The sequence below is a fragment of the Delphinapterus leucas genome, chromosome 14 (assembly GCF_059928025.1).
Source record: "Delphinapterus leucas isolate spDelLeu-1000000601 "Yukka" chromosome 14, BTC_Dleu_Yukka2, whole genome shotgun sequence".
Lineage (NCBI taxonomy): Eukaryota > Metazoa > Chordata > Mammalia > Artiodactyla > Monodontidae > Delphinapterus > Delphinapterus leucas.
The window spans coordinates 22600199-22620067 of NC_143142.1; the positions used below are offsets into that span (position 1 = coordinate 22600199).

The 19869-nt window shown below is 60.6% G+C and overlaps 2 protein-coding genes across 3 annotated transcripts in view; one reads left to right on the plus strand and one right to left on the minus strand.

The window, feature by feature from the left end:
* Positions 1-13444, plus strand: CABP7 (calcium binding protein 7). Its single transcript, XM_022550924.3, has 5 exons — positions 1-502; positions 7641-7784; positions 8584-8696; positions 9011-9164; positions 9388-13444. Exons 1-5 carry the CDS (start codon positions 394-396, stop codon positions 9513-9515), a joined length of 648 nt encoding a protein of 215 aa, XP_022406632.1. The 5' UTR covers positions 1-393; the 3' UTR covers positions 9516-13444.
* ZMAT5 (zinc finger matrin-type 5) overlaps positions 10860-19869 on the minus strand; it is a 25454-nt gene continuing 16444 nt past the window's right edge. Inside the window, exons 4-6 of one of the 2 annotated variants that reach the window (XM_022550925.3) lie at positions 17962-18042; positions 16593-16704; positions 10860-11258 (exon numbers count right to left, since the gene is read on the minus strand). In XM_022550925.3, the coding sequence (XP_022406633.1) occupies positions 11129-11258; positions 16593-16704; positions 17962-18042 (323 nt within the window). In that variant the 3' untranslated portion in view covers positions 10860-11128. The other variant, XM_022550927.3, reaches the window with a different exon arrangement.

Genomic DNA, 19869 nt, shown 5'->3' on the forward strand with positions numbered 1-19869 from the left:
ACCGGAGCGGCGGGCCGGGCGGCCGCGCCGGCGAGCGGACCAGCGGGCGGCGAGCAGCGCGCAGCGCGGAGCGCGCGGGGCACCGAGGAGCGGGAACGGCCGGCGTAGCGCGCAGCGGCCCGAGCGGAGAGGCCCGAGCGGCGCCGCCCCCGCGGCCCCTGCGGGGCCCCGGCCGGGAGCCCGACGAGGGAGGGGACGGCATGGACCGGCGGCCCGGGGCGCGGGGGCGCTAGGCCCTCGGAGGGGCGCCCCCCGCCTCGCCGCCACTGCCGCCGCCGGGCCGCTCTCCGCAGCCGCGCGCCCTGCCCGCTCCAGCCGCCCCCGGGGCCGCCGCCGGCCCATGAGCCCCGACCTCAAAGTTTGCGGCGGGCGGGCGGGCGCGGAGCCTCCAAGATGCCGTTCCACCCGGTGACGGCGGCGTTGATGTACCGGGGCATCTACACCGTGCCCAACCTGCTGTCGGAGCAGCGCCCCGTGGACATCCCTGAGGACGAGCTCGAGGGTGAGTGCCCCGCCGGGACCTCCGCCCGCTGGCCCTCCTACCTGTGCGCCCAGGTGAAGCGCGGTCTAGGGGCGCAGGGGCGGGGGGCTGTCTGCAGGTGCCGCCTGCCAGGTGGGCACTCCAGCGAACAGCTGCGCAGGGAGGCAGGACGAGTTCGCACCTCTGCGCGCCGCGGTGGGGGTCGCCAAGGCGGAGGGGCGGCCCAGCCCCTGCCCGCGTGGTCCCCCGCGCTGCGGAAACTTGCCGGGCCCTGCAGCGGGGTCACGCGGTGACGGTGCGGCAACGCGGCGGGCTGGGTTGGGGGTCTGAGCTGTGTCCCCTCCGCCGGCCCGGCCAGAGCACCCGCATCTTGATCCCCTCCGCGGCGGCCGCCCGCGGCTCTGCGCTGGCATTGACATTCCGCTCGTGTCGCTTTTAAAATCCAGTCTGCTCGGGCAGCGAGAGAAGGGGAGAGGGCTACTGCCCTGCTCCTGCCGGCTCCCGGGATGCCCGCAGCCCCTCTTACGGCCGTAGCCCCTTCCCTACAGCCCTGCGGGGACCCCCAGCCTGGAGCGCCAGGAAGGCGGCCCGGGAGGTGGTGGCGACAACAAGTGGCCAGATTGGGCGGCTTGGTTGAGATAACCAAGCCTGGTAGGGAAAGGCAGAGAGGCCGGGACCTAAATCTGTCCCCCTGGAGTCCCTCCACCTCTGGACATGAATGGGGACCTTAGGCAGCAGGCTAGGCGAGATCAGAGCAGATGGCAGAGGCCAGGGTCCCTAGACAGAGGCTTCTGAGGAGTGATGAGACCCCTGGGGCCTGCGAGCTCTTTCCCTACTGGGCTAAGGACAGGTGCTCAGGTCTTCCCTCCCCCCAGACCTCCTGGGGTCCCATATGGAATGGAGTGAGGGGCTCTGGGCTGATGGGAGTCTTGGCGCCCTGGGATCTGCTTGTCTGCTGTTGGGGGAGGGGCTGCGATCACCCAGAAGCTGGGCCTCTCTTCAGGTACCTTAGGTCCAGGGGTCTCTGCGATCTGGGACTCAACAGGGCCTTTGGGAGGTGCAGCTGAGACACCAGCGCAGTCAGGGATGATGGTGGGAGCACAAGCCATGGAGAGAGATCCAGCCTCATCCCCCAGCCCTGGAGGGAGCAGATCCTGGGGGAGTCAGACGGGATCAGGGGGAAGATCAAGGGGAGAAGGCAGCTACCCCCACCCCACCCCACCCCCACCCCCGCACTGCACCACAGACTATGAGCCGCCTGCTTCTCAGCAAGTCCCCCCAAAAGCCTCCAGAGGTTGGGAGAGCCATGGAAATGGAGCCTGATGTTTGAGGCGGGCAGGACAGATGGATGGGTGCCGCTACTGGGTCTCTGGCCTTGAATTCCAAAGCCCAAGTCCCTGCCCTGTCTCGGCCGAAGCCCAGGAACAAAAAGTCTCATCCAGGGCCTGGGAAAAGGAGGGAGTATGATGACGGACAAGAGGGTGGGGATGGGGCATAGGCTTCTCTTCCCTAACACTGTCTTCTCCTGCCCTGGGCCACCGCAAACCTCTACCAGTTTCCCCTCCACAGACCCTCATCCACACCTTCCTCCTGGCTACGCGGGCAGGGGTAAACATTGTCCCCCTACACTGGCAGCTTTCCCCTCATTCCCTCCCCTTGCTCCCAGCACCCCACCATGACCCTGGCAGCCCTGCTATGGGCCTCAGTTGTCCCTCCTCTCCTGATCTCCCAGCCCTGGAGTACAGACCCCAAGGAAGGGGAGAAGCTGAGGAGGCTGGGGTGCAGGGGTGAACAGGGCACAGGGCGGGCAGTCCAGGGGCAAAGAGGCCACAGGCTCCCCTTGGACCGCATGGCGGACATGCTGGCAGGAGCCCAGGAATGTTAGTCACCAGCCACGCCAAAACGCACTCCCTGCTTCTCTCCTGTCCACTTCTCCTGGGCCCTGTGAAGCAGAAGGACCTGGCACAGGGGGCATCTGAAGGACAGAGCCCTCCCTGGCGTGGGTGGGTGGGGGTGGCGCCATGGAGCAAGCAGATGCCTGGTGGCCCCAGCCTGCGGGCAGCCATGGATGAAGACAGGAAGTCCTCTGTGATCGGCCCCCTTGTTGGCTGCAGGCACTCTGGAAGCCCTTCTCCTAGGAGACCAAGTCTCTGCAGGCCCCAGTGGGCCTTGAGTGCCAGGGGTGGGTGGGAAGGGTGACCATCCACAGCACAGATCCCCCTCTGCCCCCTCCACCTCCCCAGTGCCTCATCAGTGCTCCCGCCCCAGGGCAGTGTGGGTAAGACCCAGGCTCTTTGCTGGGAGGATGCCCATCACTGGGGGAGCCACACATGCCGAGGAGAGGGAGCCCGGTAGCTTGGGATGAAATGCTACAGACAGTATGTGCCTGCCTCCAGAAATCCAGGGGGTGGTTAGTCCGAGGGGGGAGGAGGACTAGGGAGGGAGGTGGAGAGCACCGGTTAAGGTGAGGGCTTCCTAGCCAAGCGGTGGTGGGTTCGAGTTCTCTGCTCCCTCAATTTATGGAGTGACCTTGGGCAATCACTTGCCTCTCTTGCCTCGGTTTCTCCATCTGTAAAAGGGGGTTGACATTGCCCCTCCCCAGGGCTGCCAGTGACAGAGGATGTGATGGAAGTGCTCAGCACAGGGCCTGGCATGCAGTGGGGACTCGGGGACCGGGACGCAGCAGCAGGGAGGCTGAGGGGTGGGGGTCGGGGAAGGCCCATGAGGAAGGAACACGGGGTATGCAGGGGGCCAGGCCAGAAAGGCAGGCCCATGAGGAAGGAACATGGGGTATGCAGGGGGGCCAGGCCAGAAAGGCAGGCTGGGGGAGAGGGTGGGTGGAAATGGCCTTGAAGGTCTGGCAGAGGGATCTGGGGACCCCTGGTTGGCAGTTGGCCGGGTAGACGTGGCTCGGCAGAGCTGGTCTGGGTCCTCCAGCCTCCCTTGAGGTGGAGGTACAGGATCTCCCAGATTCTCCCTGAGATGCACACAGCAGAGCTCCCCTGGCCTGTGGCAGTGCTGAGGCTGACCCCAGTGGCATTGACGGGCTTGAGCACCTGAGGGTGGGAATTGGGGCAGCTGCAAGCCCTAGACTGGCCCTCCCTCTGAGAGGGGAGGAGGAAGACAGACGGACAGGCAGACAACCACCAGGGCAGAGGTCTGGGCTTGGCACTTGACCTGCTCAGTCAGATGGTGGAGCCTGCAATGAGAGTGGCCAAACGGGGGCGTTCGGGGTACGGGGGGGCAGAGGAGTCCCTTTTCCTGCCCCTCTTCTCTGCAAGCCCAGCAGCCACCTCTGTCAGGCTGGACTCTCAGGGAGGCCAAAGTGCTGGGGCGCGGGGCCAATGCCGCGGAGAGGACAGACACTGCCCCCCTCAAAGTGACCTCCAGCCCACGCACCCCCTCTCTGGACTCTGGCTCCCTGACAGTGCTGGCATCCCTTGGGGGCGGTTGGGGACTCAGGCCCTGACGCAGCTTCTCGGGCCGGGGAGGGGATTGAGGGCGTCAGGCTGGAGGTGGCAGGTAGGGACCAGTGTCGGCCCGGAAACCCAGAGGCCCTGCCAGCCCTTGCCTGGGCCAGGCTTCCCCATGCCAACATGGAGCACGGCAGGCTTTCCCTGGCCTCGTGGGGAGCGAAAAGAGTGAGGCTTTCGGGGAAACGTGCCCAGCTGGGATGTGCCGATGGCGGCAGCAGCAACAGGACACCCACCCCACTCTGGGAGCCCCCAGCAGAGTCCAGGCTGCAGAGATGGGGCAAGAGTCACGTTCGCATCTCACAGGCGAGGCTCTTGAGGTTCAGAGAGGGAGGTCACTTGGCTGCTGAGTGGCAAAGCCAGACTCCAAGCCCGGGCCCCCGAGTCTTGGCACCAGCAAACAGGAAGGCCGGCCTGGTGCTTGAAGCTCCCCTAGTCCTCCCTCTCCTTCCGGCTCTGCCAGAACGTCTGGGATGTTCTGATTTATAGCATCCTGTTCTGAGCCAGGCCCAGCCCCAGCCAAGCACTTACATGCTTGATTTTCTTATTTAGTCATTTCCGCAGCCCCATTGTACAGGTGAGCAAACACCCACTCAAAGGCACCCGACCAGGATGTGGGAGAGCTGGGCTCTGACCCTGAATCTGTGTGACTTAGTGCTGATTCTCTGGCCGAGAAGGTGATCCCTGAACTTGGCCTCAGAAATCAGCTGGTGCTGGGTCACAGCTCTGAGCAAGGGCGAGGACACAGAGTAAGACTGAGGTGTGAGCCAGGCGTGCCAGGGAGGAGTGGCTGAGGCGACACATGAATGAGGAGGTGGCGGTCTTTGGATTGATCTAGTGGTCTTGGAAGGTTAGTCCTGCCTGAGAAAGGGCTGCCCCTGGGCCTGTCGCCTGCCCACGGACCCTAAGATTCACCTGCCCTCCACTGTCTCCTGTGCATTTTCTCAGGACTTTTAGAAGGAGATCAGGGGCTCCAGTTGAAGCAGCCCTGGGCTCTTGCACACCTGGCCCCTGTCAGTGTGGGAGGGACAGCCTGGACCGCAATTCATTGCAGGGGAGAGAGCCAGCACCCACTGCACGTCCAGGGTTTTGCCATCCCACCCTGAGCTCTCCCGACCAAGCACCCAGAAGGATGGGGTGCCTGCCTTGGGTTCCCCAAACCAGCCCCTGACCTGGGTGGGTCTGAGGATGGTTCCCCCACCCCTGACTTCGGCTTGATCCCCCTCCTCTGGGTGGCCCATGGAGTGAGGGGGTCCTTAGGGACTGCACAAGGGGACAAGCAGCACCCTCAGCCTCCCTTCCTGCTTCTTGCCTGCTTGGGGAGTAGAAAGCAAACGCTTGCCCTTACTAGGATCATTTGTAAACTAAGGGTAAATGGGCTCTGAGTGATGACCCCACACCAAGTGGAGCATGAACTTCTGGTCAGCTCCTTTGTGTGTGTGCTCCAGATGGGTGGGCTCCCTGAATCAGTCATTCATTCACTTAACCACTTATTAGCAAATGGTTATGCTTGAATGACAGGCACTGTTCCAGGGAGCGGGGACACAGCGGTGAACAAGACTGACCTGGCTCCTGCTCTCATGGCGTCTCATAGTTCACAGTCTGATGTGGTCAGGAAGGAATCCTTGGGGAAGAGTGGGGTCTGTGGGAGCCCAGAGGAGGGCCAGAGTCAGCTGTGGGGGCAGGGGGGGTTCCAGGGAGGTGATGCCATCCACGCTGGGAACCAGGGATGTATCAGAATTCACCATGGTGAAGGGGAGAGCATTCCAAGCAAAAGGAGCCTCATATACAAAGGCCTGGAGGAGCCCTGGTGCCCACCATGACTGAGGTGGGCAGAGCCCATGGCTGGGTCAGGAGGCCAACAGTGACAGCCAGAAACCTAAGTGTGTGTGTGGAGGGCTGGGCAGAGGGTGTGCCTGGCTGCATGGTCAGTGCCCTCCTCTGAACCCAAAGACTCCCAGGTGATTGGAATTCCCTCAGCAGCCTCTGTAACTGCTGGGCCTCTGCTCACACACCTCTGGGGATGGGGAGCTCACTACCTCCTCCGTGGCCCTGGAAAATTCAGGTGGGAGTTGGCCTGGAGTTCCCAGAGTCCAGGGTTTATAGAAGCCTCTGGGCCTGGCCCAGATTTCCCTTCCCAGCTGCTCTCCTGGCCAAGGGGCCACTGGTTAGGAGACCAGGTTCTCAGGACCTGCCTGGGATGGGTAGGGGGTGGTCCAGAGTCAGAGGGTCTGGGGGCCTAGGCAACTCAGGTGTGGCCCACTGACTTTGTCTTGGGCTGCATGTCAACTGGAACCTCCAGGCATTGGCTGTAGATGCCAGGTGGGAAGAGCCTGATGAAGTTTGGGGCTTCAGCCCAAGCCACCTTGCCGTATGGCTTGGGACACATGGCTACCCTCTCTGGGCTATAGTGGGTCCTGCAGAATCAGGGGATGACCCCAAGGTGCAGGATCCCACAGTCAGTTTCAGGGGCTCACAGACCCTCTAGGCCAGGCCTGGGCCAGCCTAACTCCTGCCCTCACCAGAAACAGCCCTGACCCCACACTGGCCACCTAGCCTCTCTGGGCCTCATTTTCCAGGCAGGCAGCATGGAGCATCTCATCTGTCTCTCCTTCCAAATGCACGCACGCACGCTCGCATGCACGCTCGCACGCACGCTCGCACGCACGCACATGAGCTCACCTCTGCCCGCGAATTGAACAAGGAGACCCCCGGGAGCTGGAGCAGAGTGGGTTGAAATTCACTCCCCATCAACGGGAAATGTTCTGTAGGACCCTTCTTGGGCTGAGTAACAATGAAGGGACAGCAAACAGAGAAACAGAGGTGAAAAAAGGGTGAACTGGGGAGAGGTTAGGACCCTTCAACCCTCAACAGTTCCTGGATGTCCTTGGTAAAACCCTTTCATCCTTACACCATTACCGCCCATTTTACTGTGGGTAAGACTGAGGCTGGCCCAAGGTCACTCACTGGGTTGCTTGTTCCCAGGCTCCCAGCCCAGTGCCTTGCTCCCCACCCCTGAGTCACCCAGGTCCTCAGGCCTGTCTCCCCCTCCATACAATGGGGGGGAGTGACCCCCCGCACCTGAGCTGGCCTGGGGCTGCTCCATCCATCCTCTCTCTTCTCCCAAACCTTGGGCTCCATCTGGGAGGCAGTCTGCACTGAGCTGTCAGCCCATTAGCCCGGAGCCGCCATTAATGAGTGCTGGCTGGTGTTAAGGAGCTGAGCCTGGGGAGGAAGTGCGATGGGGATGATGGGAGGGGGATGGAGGGGGGGTGGTAGGCAGGGAAGCCTTCAGCAGCTCACAGAAGACCGGCTGCCTAGCCCGGCGTCCTCCCCTGCACCGTGGGACCCGTGGTATCGGCCACACGGGGTCGTCGTGAGCACGCCTGGAGAGGCTGTGGGAGCCTGGCACGCGGAGCCGGAGACCCCCGGGGCGGTCTTGTCACTGCCGCGGGGCCTGGGCACCTTTGCTGCCTGCTTGGCCTGCCCTGAGCTCCAGGGAGGCAGCGCTGTAGTGGACTCTTGAGCCACCTGCCAGTTCTCTCTGACCAGACCTTTGGGCTCTAGAGGGGAAGGGGGGATTCTCCATCCCAGCCTCAGGATGTGGCATCTGGGATCCTGGAGGTCTGGGGAGTGGGCTGTCGGGGACAGGAGTGAGGTCTTGACCTGCTCTGCTCCTCCCACAGAGATCCGAGAGGCCTTCAAAGTCTTCGACCGCGATGGCAATGGCTTCATCTCCAAGCAGGAGCTGGGCACGGCCATGCGCTCCCTGGGATACATGCCCAACGAGGTGGAGCTGGAGGTTATTATCCAGCGGCTGGACATGGATGGTGAGCCCTGCCCCCTGGCTGTTTCCTCACCCCTCACCTGGTGGTGGGGGGCAAGTCTGGGGCCTGAGCCCATAGGGGGCCTCTCACTCTCCCCACTCCCAGCCAGCCTTCCAAGCCCATGGCTTGGGTTTGCAGCCAGGTCTGGCCCCATTTCTCAGCCTGGAGAATTGAGGCTAGAGAGAGTGTGACAGCCCCAGCCATACCCAAAGGTTGGAGATTCTGCCCCTCTCACTCTGTGTTCCAAGAAATTTTTAAAGTACAGGAAAGCAGAACGGATATACTAAATACCCCATTTCCCATCACCAAAAATAAAAAATCAATTTAGTTGTAAATATTTGCCACCTGGCATTTAATCAAGGAAAAACTCATAAGAACCAGTAATGCCCAGTGCCCTCCGCTCATCCTCCTCTGGCTGCCTCCCCCACCTCATCTCCACCCAGAAAGCAGGTGATGACCTGGGCAGGCGGTCCCCCATCCTGAGCTTCATTTCCCGTCTGTGTGGTGGGGAGGATGTCCAGCGCCACACCTGCTCCGGGACAGCAGCAGGGTGCTGGGAAGCCATGTAGGGTTCAGAGGGAAACGTGTCTCCCACACGCAAGGCCTACTCAGGGCCCACCTGCTGTGTGCACCCCCACACTCCCCACCTTGTCAGGTGGGGCCTCAGCACACTCGGTGGCTTCAGCATCAGCCCAGAGACTGGCACATCAGGCTCTGAGGAGGGGACCTGCCTGAGGTCCCATGGTGGCCCAAGGTGCCCAGGTGCAGCCTCACCAGCTGACTGGAACTGTGCCCGCTCTAGGTGATGGCCAAGTGGACTTCGAGGAGTTTGTGACCCTTCTGGGACCCAAGCTCTCCACCTCGGGGATCCCAGAGAAATTCCACGGCACTGACTTCGACACCGTCTTCTGGAAGGTACTCCCTGGCTGATTGGGACCCAGGGCTGTGTGCACAGTGAAGGGCTGTACTGGGCCAGTGAAGGGTCGGGCCCACACCATAAAGAGGGGGATGACACCCCCAGGCTCTGTCCACTGGACGTCTTGTCTCCCAGCGGGCCATGGGGTTCCCTGGGGAGGCTGGTGTTGGTCGAGGACTCAGAGAATGGAGTGAGTGGTTCCCAGCCCTCCAGAATCTGGAGGCTTGTCACTGGCTTGTGTGGCTGCAGGTGCTGGGCGGGGGGGACTGTGGTGGTGCTGGTGGCCAGAGCGCTGTGTCTCCCCCCACCCAAGTGTGACATGCAAAAGCTGACCGTGGACGAGCTGAAGCGGCTACTCTACGACACCTTCTGTGAGCACCTGTCCATGAAGGATATTGAGAACATCATCATGACGGAGGAGGAGAGCCACCTAGGCACAGCGGAGGAGTGCCCCGTGGACGTGGAGAGTGAGTGACCCACTCCGGGACCCCACGGGCGGGCCAACTGCTCGGGCAGGGGAGGAACCAGGGGCTTGCAGAGGGGGGCTGGGGGCCTCCTTGCTGCCCCAAACCTTGCGTCCCCGTGTGCCCCGCGGGACGAGCCCATGTGCAGAAGGGCAGACGGCTCCTGAGTCCGTCACTTGGCTGTCCCCTTCTCTCTCTGGTGCTCCCCGGCGGCGGGCGGCCACAGCCTGCTCCAACCAGCAGATCCGTCAGACGTGCGTGCGCAAGAGCCTGATCTGCGCCTTCGCCATCGCCTTCATCATCAGCGTCATGCTCATCGCAGCCAACCAGGTGCTGCGCAGCGGCATGAAATAGGCGCCACCTGGGCGCCCCATGGGGCGCGCGGTGCATGGGGCCCCTCCACACCCACCGCCGCCCACAGTCCTCTCCCTCCACCAACTCCCTGGGCCACCACCGCGTGTACTTCAGGGCCTGGGCGTCCAGCGGCACCACCCCGCCCGCCCCACAGGCCTTGCATGGAGCTGTGGCCCAGCTGCAGAGGGCCTGGTGGTGGCTCTGAGGACGGCCCTGGCCCTGGCCCTGCCTGCACCCTGCCCTGCCCCACCCTGGCCTGTATGTAGCACTAACTTTTCTCGCTGTGCAGGGGCTCCTGGGAAATTAAGGAGGAATTTATACAGGACCCAGTAGCTGCAGGTCCCTTGGGCAGGAGGAGGCATTGTGTGCCCAGGGCCATATAGCCAACCCAACCCTGGTCCCTCAGGTCTGCCCAGGGCCATGGAAGGGAGTGCAGGGGACAGAAAGCCTCCTCCTGGAGGGCAACATGAGGCTGGGGTCTCCTGGGCCCTTCTCCCTGGCATGGCCTGAGGAAGCCCCCGGCCTTCTGCTGAATCCCTTCCTCTGACCTTCCTTAGACTCAAACCCAGCCCTCCTCCACACACCCACTAAGGCTAGAGAATCAGCCCATTTCAAAGATGAGGACCCTGAGGCTCAGAGGGCTCCCAGATTTGGCCTCAGTTCCCCCATCAATGTTGATTTTTAGGCAGGGCAGAAGCTCACAGAAGATGGAGCATCTGAGGTGGCCCAGCTGCCACCTCATCCATTGGGCCCCCCACCAGAGGCCCAGTGACCTGAGGGCCACATTGCCCACGAGCACCCCAGCACAGTGGAGTGCAGTGGAGGCAGGAAGCAGAGTTGGGGCCCAGAGGCTGCGAATCCCCTGAGCAACCTATGTGGTCTCCCTACCGACTGGGGGGCTCCTCCAGGGCAGAAGCCACCCCTGGTGTCAGTGCCAGGAAGTTCAGCCAGGCCACTCTCCCAAGCTCAGGGCCCGTCCTCCTGGGTCGCCCACTTCTCCACACCATCCAGGCTGGAGACCCAGCTCCCATCCCTGCCCAAGCTGTGCCATCTCACGGTTGGGCACCAGCTCAGCACGGGCTGATGTGGGGGCCAGGACAGCAGACTGAGTCCTCAGCTCTCCTCCCCAGATCTGGGGCTACTGCTCGCCTGGGCGAGTCACAGCCACGCTGGCTGCCCCCTGCCCGGCTGTGCTGAGCCTCTGCCGGCTCCCAAGGGAGAAGGGCAGCAAGCACCGGTCACCCTGGAGAGGACCTCACCTCACTCCAGCCCTGCCCATCATCTGACCCAGGGCCAGAGCACGGAGCTGAGGGCGCCAGGCAAGGGGCAAGAGCAGCCGCACAATGGTGGTGACAGACTTTCTTTATAAACATCTGGAAGGAAGTCTTCTCAAGATGTCCCGTTGGGGTGGGGGTGGTGGAGCTGCCTGGCTCAGAGCCAGGACCAGGGCTGCACCTGGTTGGGGAGGACACTTAGGCCTCAGAGAGGCCAGGCCAGGCCCGGTCTTTAGTTTCAGATGCTCCATGGGGTGCAGCAGGAGGGGGCCTGGGTGTCCCCCGTACAAGCCCTTTATTGTGGCTGATTGGAGGGCTGACTAGGCAGGGATAAGGGACTCAGCCCCACTGGACGCTGGGCTGCAGGGGCCAGCCCCCAGGCGGGGGTGCCCGCAGGGATGGAGGAAGCTCCTGGACTGGTGGCCAGCCCACCGGGTACTGGAAGACGGTGGCTCTGATGGGTTCAGCCCTAGAGGGAAAGAAAAGAACAGAGAATTAGTGTGGAGCACAGCTCAGGCCCAGGCGGGGGCACCCCCCTCCAGCTCACCCTCCCCACCACCCCAGCTGTGGGCAGGGGCAGCTGCCTGTATCACCTTTCTGGAAGGCAGAGTCTCAGAAACACGCAGACCCTTTGAGCCAGCCACCTCACCTCTAGGATTGAGCGCAAGGAAATAGGGGGGCTGTGGGCAGAGACTGAGCTATAAGAAATGGAAATAACCTAAGTGTCCACCTGTGGGGGACTAATTAAATATATATGCACGTCCACAGCAGAGAATGCTACGCAGCCTGCGTGAGAATTAAGGCAAACTTATATGCACTGATGAGGAAAGGTGTCATGATGTATAATACCGTGTGAGTAGGGAGAAAAAGCAGCTTATAAAATAATGTATATAGCATGATACTATTTTTGTTTAAAGATATATAGCATATATAAATGCATAAAAAAAAACCTGGAAGACACAGCAAAATGTTAACAGTGGTTCTATCTGAGCGGTGCAATTATGGGTGATTTTTTTTTACTTCTTTATACTTTTCAAGAAAGTTTTTCAAGCACGCAAGCCTTTGAAATGAGAAAATAATATTGTCTAAAAATTTTTTAAAAGCCTTATTTCTCATGCTACTTACTCCCCTTCCCCAAGATCCATCGTCCCAGGAGCCACCTCCTAAGGCCCGGGGCCTATCTGAAGCACCCACCCTGTGTGCTCAGCCCGGGGTGGCCCTGTCCTAAGGGAGCCGCTGAGGCGCACAGGCAGCCTCCCCACCAACTGCTCCACATTCCGATCCTTCTGGACTTGACCCCCACTCAGACTGCCGCTCCAGGGCTGCTCTGCCCCTCAGGCTACCTTGAACTCACTTGGGAGCTCACGTCGCCCCTGTAGGACTGGAGCTCTCCAAGGGGGAGAGACCAGGGGATGGGGTGGCGTCCATCTGCTCCCGCAGTGCCCAGAGCCGGGCCTGGCACAGGGAGCCACCCAGTGAATGCTTGCTGATGACAAACAGCCATGCTGAGCGCTATTACTGCCTGGATACTACTCTGGGCCAGACAGCACGGCCGAGAGGAACCTTAAGAATCCTTACTGAACCCCATTTTATAGATGAGGCAACTGAGGTGCATGGAATCAGTCACGGGCCCAAGCGACACAGTCTAGAATGGGGGGTGAGAGGCCGGAATGCCACCTACACGTGGGCCCCAGATGTTGGTCCCTCATGCTTCTGCCCCCAGCCCAGCCCAGCCCACCCCCAGGTCCCACTTTCAGTGAAGGTGAGGCCCTGGCAGGCTCAGGGGCCCAGTGGCCGGGCCTCTGCAGGACGGGAGCGTCCCAGGCCCACTGAGAGGTTTGAAGCCTCGACCAGCCACCCCTCCTGGGCCTGACCTGCTGTCGGACCCAAAGCAAGGGCTTCAGGCAGCCCCGGTGCAGCCTCTGGGGCCTCCCGTGGCGCGAGGACAGGGGAATCCCTGCTCGGCAGCCTGCTGCCCACTGGAAAGCACAGAAAGCGGCTCCCAGCATGATTTATGGTGCCGGGGAGATTTTATAAACTCCACCAGGCGCAGAGAAGGGTGGGAATGGAGGAGGCTCCGCAGTTGCTGGAAGGGAGAGCCCCAGCTGCCAGCCAAGCCCTGGCTCCCCGTGGGGCTGGGGTGACCGCAGTTCTGAGAGGGTGTGATCCATCAGGGAGCCCCTTCTTGTGAGCCTCAGGCCCTTCCTCTAGGACACGGGTTAGACTCCCGGGCAGCTGAGGCCTCCCGCCAGGAGAAGGGTGCGTTCCCCGGGCCTCAGACATGCGGGCCCCGAGGCCTTGGAGCACACCCCTCCAGTCTGCACAGAGCAGACGGGGACACAGGTGCGTAGGACTGTGCTCGTGGCTTCTCTCTTGGCCTGTCTGCCCCGTCACAGGGACAGGGCAGCTCTCTTTCACCTGTCCCCAGCTATGGTCCTAATTAGAAGGAGAGAGTCTTAGGGAGGCACCTGGGCCAGAACAGTAGCACCAGCCCTGAGAGGGGTGCAAAGGGGAAGATTAAGACGGATAAAGTCACAACCTGAAGAGCCAACAGTGGAAAGCAGGGGCGAGCACTGGCCTCGCAGGGATCAGCCTGCTCACCTGAGGCTGGCCCCTCCCTCCACCTACTGTCTGCTCCCAGCAGGTGCCTCAGGGTCAGTCTGCTGGGGCAAGGGGTGGGGGGTGGGGGTGGGGGGTGGGACAATGCACCAGGCTGGGGCCCCATTGAGCCTCCATCTCCCCTTTACAAGGATGGTTAGCCCGGCTCACCTTGAGGGCTCCGCTCAGCCTGTGAGGTCAGAGCCCTCAGGTCTGGGTGGCCCCAGGTGGGCCAGGCAGCCATCTCTGCCCTGTGTCCTGGGGGGAGGACACAGACACCCAGCGAGGAAGAGGGGCCACCAGACCCGTCCCCACGAGGCGCCCACGGCACTAATACTCAGGAATAGTCCTCCAGGCCGGGACCCTGCTCCTCCAAATGCGCTCTCATGCAGCCAACATGTCCTGGGTCTGCACCAGGCTGATGACTGTGAGCTCAGGGCCGTGAGGGGGAGGCCCGGGGGTGGAAGGGGAGAAAGGGGAGATGTCTCAGCTAAAGCCTGAAGGATGAGTCTGACTTTGCCAGGCAGACGTGGTGGTGGTGGGGCAGTTCCAGGCAGAGGAAATAGTGTGCACAAGGTGCCCCAAAATCAGAAACGTCCCACCACACCTAACCAGCTGCCAAGCGTCCAGCGGGAGTGACAAAGAGGCCAGATGGGAGAGGTGAGAAGGTGACCCTCAAGGGCCGTGGAGGCGGCAGGGAAGTTCTCCGGGACCTTGCAAACTGGGCTGTGGAGTCCGGGTCCCCCTGACGGGGAGGAAGCCCAGGAGGGTTTCAGCAGGGCCGGGGCCAGGGAGTGTTCTAGAAGCTGGTTGGGGCTGTTGTGTGGAGGATGGACTGGAGGAGCAGAGGCAGGTAGACCAGGAAGGGCTGCCGTGATGTCTAGGAGAGCCAGGGTGGGTGAAGGGCAGAGAGGGCACTGTTGCCACAGGGCTGCCTTGATGGTAGACTCAGGGAACAGAGAGAGGCAGCCTCCTGGCTGCAATCCACCTCCCTGACCCTGCGGAGTGGGGGCCAGGGACGCAAGGGCAGAGCCCAAAGCCTGTGGGCTGCAGGGTGTGGGTATCATTTTTCATGAGACCAACCTGAGGGGAGAGGGCTGAGGAAGACCGAGGCTGTGATGGCAAAAGCAATGATAAATGGTCACCTCCCTCCTAACAACCTCCTTTTCTCAAGGCTGGACTGGCCTGCTCTGCCCAGAGAGTAATTCATTTTGGCTGCAAGCCCTCAGGAGGCAGGTGGACTTGTGCAAAGGCACAGAGAACAAGTGGAAAAGCAGGTCCCCTGGAAGGGGCCAGGTTGGGTGGTCAGCGGGAGAGGAGCCCAGGGGATAGGGTTCAGCCTAGGGTGGTCCCCAGCGGCAAGCTCTATTCCAGTCACTGCCATCCCAGCAGCCGGCTACTGCCACTACTACTGCAGACTTCCGGCTGCAGTGGCCAACCACTGCACTGGCCCTTGGCCAGCCCTAGACCTGGTAACAGAAGTGGCCCAGGGTCCAAAGCCAGGGCAGGGACCTAAGCTCTCTCTCAAGTGACAGCTGAGTGCTGCTAAGGGTAGTAGGTGTGTGACCAAGGCAGTCACAACCTCCTGGAGGGGAAGAGATTCCTCAGCTACAAACCGAGGGCACCAACCCCCCTAAAGGCCGGGGCTGAGTGCCGGGCACACCACGGCACCAACACACCTGATTATCACGTGGTCACCACTCTTCCTGCGACTCTGGGCCCATCATTCAGCCTCAGTTTCTCCATCTTGTCCCCTAGTCCTCTGAGTCTCATGGTCACAGGCACGCTGCCTTAGAGAGCACAGGGACACATCTATCCCTAGGAAGGGACTTCAGGGCACCCATCTCTACCCACCCCCACGCCCCCTCAGCCCAGCCACAGGGTCTCCCTGAGCCCTCGGCACAAGCCCAGGGGGTGCCCAGGCCTCTGGGGCTCACTCCCAGCAGAGGAACCATGGTGGCAGAGCGGGGAGGCAGCTGGGTCCAGGGAGTGGGGGAGTGGGGAAGCCCCCAGAGTTCTCTGAGTGGCCTCAGCCCCGAGCTGGGGTGCAGGACATGGGTCCCTGGACCAGTCCCGAGGGAGGTGCCCACACTACCAAGATCACAACCACTTCTGACAAGACCAGACGGAAGGGATGTCACATTCCAACACAGGAGTCATGACTGTACTATATATTTTCAAGGTCGGGGGACAAACTGGGCACAGATTTAAAAACAATTAAAGTTAATTTTAAAATAGCTTAACAAGCTCTCCTCACTGAGGCACGGAGAAGGCAAGAAGCTTGGCCCTCATCTCCTGGCGGAGCCTCAAGGGAAGCCTCACCTTTCCCACAGACTGTCCCAGCCAGGCTGCTGTCCCATGAGGCCACCGGGTCCCAGTGCAGGACGGGAAAGGAGGCAGCCCAGCACGGGGTGACTTTACCAAGTCAGGCAGGTCACAGGCACATCCTTTAGCCCTTTTCCTCCCTTCTCTCTCTTTCAATACCTGGTAGACGACCCCAGGAGCCCTGGCTTTGGTCTTGGCTGTGACCTTGAAGAGGAGAACTTGGGATGGCACACAGCACACACCTGTGGGCTCCTGACCCAGGGTGCTCCCCATACAAGGGGTAAAGCGCACCCTGTCCACTTCTGAGCATCCTGAGTGCTGGGCCCAGGCAGCAGCTGGGCCAGCCCCACCCCAGCCACTTCCTCGAGGAGGCAGTGGGACAATGACAAAGAGCCTGTCACATGCCTGTGCAATCCCAGCTGTGCCTGCTCCGAGCTGTGTGCCCTTGGACAAGTCACATCATCCCATGAGCCTCACTTCCCCTTCTGCAGGGTCGGAGCAACCATGCCTATCTGGCAGGGCCTAGAGGGGACAGTGTGGTGACTGACTTTCTGGGGCCTCAGTAACCACAGTCAGGCCTCTCCCTCTGGCAATGGACTTGGTGATGTGGAGTCAAGCTGGCTTGGCCACCTGCCCCCTTCAGCCACTGCAGACTCCACTAAGGCAGGGGGATGAGGCCTAGGCCAGGAACCTTCAGGCAAGTGCCCTTCAGCCTCTGGCCAGGGCCTGGGGACCCAAGAGCTCCCGATGTGGCCCCCACCTGAGGAGTCCTTTGGGGGCACCCGTGTCTGGTCCCTGGGCAGTTCGTGGAGACAAGGGCAAGCTGGCTGGCGTCTTGCAACTGGAGGGCATGGGAGAAGGGGACCCACAGGGCCTGTACCTGCTGCTTGGGGCCGAGCTCAGCTGCTGGGCTCTCTTCTCCAGCCAGTCCTCCACGTGGACCTCAGGGAGCTCGGTGACGTCTAGTGGCCACTCCCTGGCCCACCTCTCCTCTGTGGGGATAGAGAGACAGGCAACTGAGGGGCATACTCACCCCCATCTGAACCCCACACTCTCACAAAGCAGCTGGAACCTTCCAGAGGTGGGGGGGGGAGGCACGGGCTGGGAGGCCAGGAGCAGGTCCTCTGGCCTGTCCCCATCCTGCAGCCACCTCCCCAGGTAGCCCCTCTGGGCCTCACTCTGCTTCCCCATGAAGTGAAGACAAAACACTGGCTGCCTCCCAAGCTTTTTGGAGTTGGACACAGGACAGTTGAGAGCCTGGTCCTCAGGAGGGGTCCAAACCTGGGGTCAGGGAGGCAGTGTGGGCTGCAGAACAGGGCAAAGCCTGCGCTCTCCCACCACGGGCCAAAGGCTCTGAGAGACCATGGCTGGAAGAGCTGGAGATACAGCTGTCACCAGGACTCGCTGGCCTGGCCCATAAGGCCTCACTTCCACCCTGGGAAAGCTCCTAGAAACCTGTGTTTGTGGCAGGGCTGCTGCTACACTGTCATCAGATCCCCAGGGCAGGTTACTGCCCACAGGGTCTAACTGGTCGGAGGGGAGTGAGGCCTATTGGTGGATGAGGGTGAAGGCCAGGCCACCCCAGACGCTCGCTGGCTGCCCGAGGCCACGTGGACAGAGGAGCCGCACTGGATGGGGGCTCACATGAGGCTCAGTTTCTCCATCCATTCAGTGAGGGGCTGCATGCGAAGATCGATAAAGACCATCTAAGTGGGAATTTCCTTATCTCTAATTGGAGCAGTAGGAAGTGAATTTCCCAAAGGCAGACATGCCAGTTTCCAGAGGGAAGCTGAACTTGCCCTTCCCTGTAGTCCCCAGGCCTGAGCATCCTGAGGGCAGGGAAGGTGCTCTTTTTATCCCCTTGTCCCCAGAGCACAGTGGGGGATCTGCCAGGGGCCGAATAGGGGCTCCAAACACGTTGCCTGATTGAGGAAGGGAGGGTGGGTGTACATGAATGAATGCCAGGCTAGCAGGGCCCAGGTGGGGCTGAGGCACACCCTCGGGACTCCTGGACAGGAAGCCATGCGTGTCACTTTAAACCCAGCCGGGCACATGGATGGGGGCTCCCTGGCTCCTTCTCCACTCATGCCTGGGGTGGTTTGAAAGCAGTTCCTGATGCCCTGGATAGCCCTCAGCCTACCCCACATGGCAGCCACAAAAGAGGGGGAAGGGGGGAGACACAGGGCAGCATTCCCCTACATTCCCCCAGCACCCACCCCTGCCCAGCCCAGGGTCCCAGTGAAACGCACCCTCCACCTGCATACTCAGGTCCTGCAGGTCTCGCTCTGACATGTGGGAAAATCTGCAGTTGGAGCCAAAGTCGCACTGGCCTGCAACGGGAGGAGAGAGTCACTTGCTGCCCGGGATGGACTCCTACCATTGAGCTGAAGGGCAGCCTGATGAGGGGCCACCAGAGTTTTAGGGGCAGGGTGTTAGGGACTAAGGAGTAGCAACTCCAGCCCTGAGGAAGAAGCTGGACTCTCTCTGGCCCAGCCATAAGAGCAGCCAGCATGGCCTGTCTGGTCCACTAGGCCCTGCTCACAGCCCTTCCCTGGCCGGGGACCAAAGTCCACTGAAGCCTTTCATGATTGGGTTCCATAAGCCTCTGCAGGCTTGTCTCCTGTTACCTCCCCTTGCCCTGGCCCGTAGCCCCGACTAACTATGGGTGGGTCCCTGAGAGGGTTCTGCTTCCTCACACCCCTGCCTTGGTGCCCCCTGCCCATGGCGGGGGGTGGGAGGGGAGGGGGGCACAAGTAGCTGGACTGTGCCCCAGAAAGGCTTTAATGGCAGCTTTGTCAAGGAGGTACCAAAGTCCAGGTTGGCTTTCCAAATCTCAACTGGGGAGACCAAAATGTTTCTCAAAATAACAGGAGACTAGGGGGAGGAGGGATAAATTGGGAGATTGGGACTGACGTATCCACACTACTATATATAAAATAGATAACTAATAAGAACCTGCTGTATAGCACAGGGAACTCTACTCAATACTCTGTAATGGCCTATATGGGAAAAGAATATATATAAAAAAAAAAAAAGAGTGGATATATGTATATGTGTAACTGATTCACTTTGCTGTACACCTGGACTAACACAACACTGTAAATCAACTACACTCCAATAAAAATTATATTAAAAAAATAGGGCTTCCCTGGTGGTGCAGTGGTTAAGAATCCGCCTGCCAACGCAGGGGACATGGGTTCAAGCCCTGGTCTGGGAAGATCCCACATGCCGCAGAGCAACTAATCCCGTGCACCACAACTACTGAGCCTGTGCTCTAGAGCCCCTGTGCCACAACTACTGAAGCCTGCGAGCCTCTCTGTGCTCTGCAACGAGAAGCCACCGCAGTGAGAAGCCTGCGCACCACAATGAAAGAGTAGCCCCTGCTCGCTGCAACTAGAGAAAGCCCGCACACAGCAACAAAGACCCAAAGCAGCCAAAAATAAATAAATTTTTAAAATAATAATAATAGGAGACTAGAGGTATCCTAAGACAGCCTTGCCTACCAGCAGCGTGTTCACATCAAGGTGCAGCCCATGGGGAATGGCAGCCCCTGATTCGCAGGCCTGGTGCCCATTCTAGGGGCAGCATGGTCTCCTGAGGGGAGCACAGCCATTCACCCCGCTCTCCTAGGCCAACAGCAGTACCTCTCCTTGGTGCTAAGCTCCCTTTTACACCATGTTAATCATCATGGCTTTCCTCTTTGCCTTGGCTGCTAGGGAACTCAAGGCCAAACCCTTAGAGTATACAGGACCTCAAGGCAAGCATGGAGGAGACTAAGCATTCTTCTGGCCTTGTCTTATTTTTCCTACCCTTATTTTCATCTGCCTTTGGCTCCTTCACTTACTGAGGTTTTTGTCTCTTTGAACTATATGCATCTTTATTAGCTGCGTACTGAGCAGTGAAATCAACACCCAGCGTCCTTTGTTCTAACCCTGAAGCTTCTCGGCATTGTCAGGCCTGTTCCTGTCTCCAGCCCTGCCTGCTGGGAGGGAGGGCACAGTGGAGGTCGGGCACAGTAGAGGTCAGGCTCCCAGACTAACTTAATCAGCCAGTCTATTACACCTATTAGTATCTCCTGGATTTACTTGCAATCTCCCAGCCCTTGCTTGTTCTGGGTAAGCTGATAAAATCACATTCTAGGTCTGAAGAGCTGAGGA

Excerpts from the sequence above, each read along its gene's own strand:
- CABP7 (XM_022550924.3), top strand. The coding sequence starts at position 394 with ATGCCGTTCCACCCGGTGACGGCGGCGTTGATGTACCGGGGCATCTAC. Across the intron at positions 503-7,640 it reads CCCTGAGGACGAGCTCGAGG|AGATCCGAGAGGCCTTCAAA; the intron begins GTGAGTGCCCCG and ends CTCCTCCCACAG. Across the intron at positions 9,165-9,387 it reads GTGCCCCGTGGACGTGGAGA|CCTGCTCCAACCAGCAGATC; the intron begins GTGAGTGACCCA and ends GGGCGGCCACAG.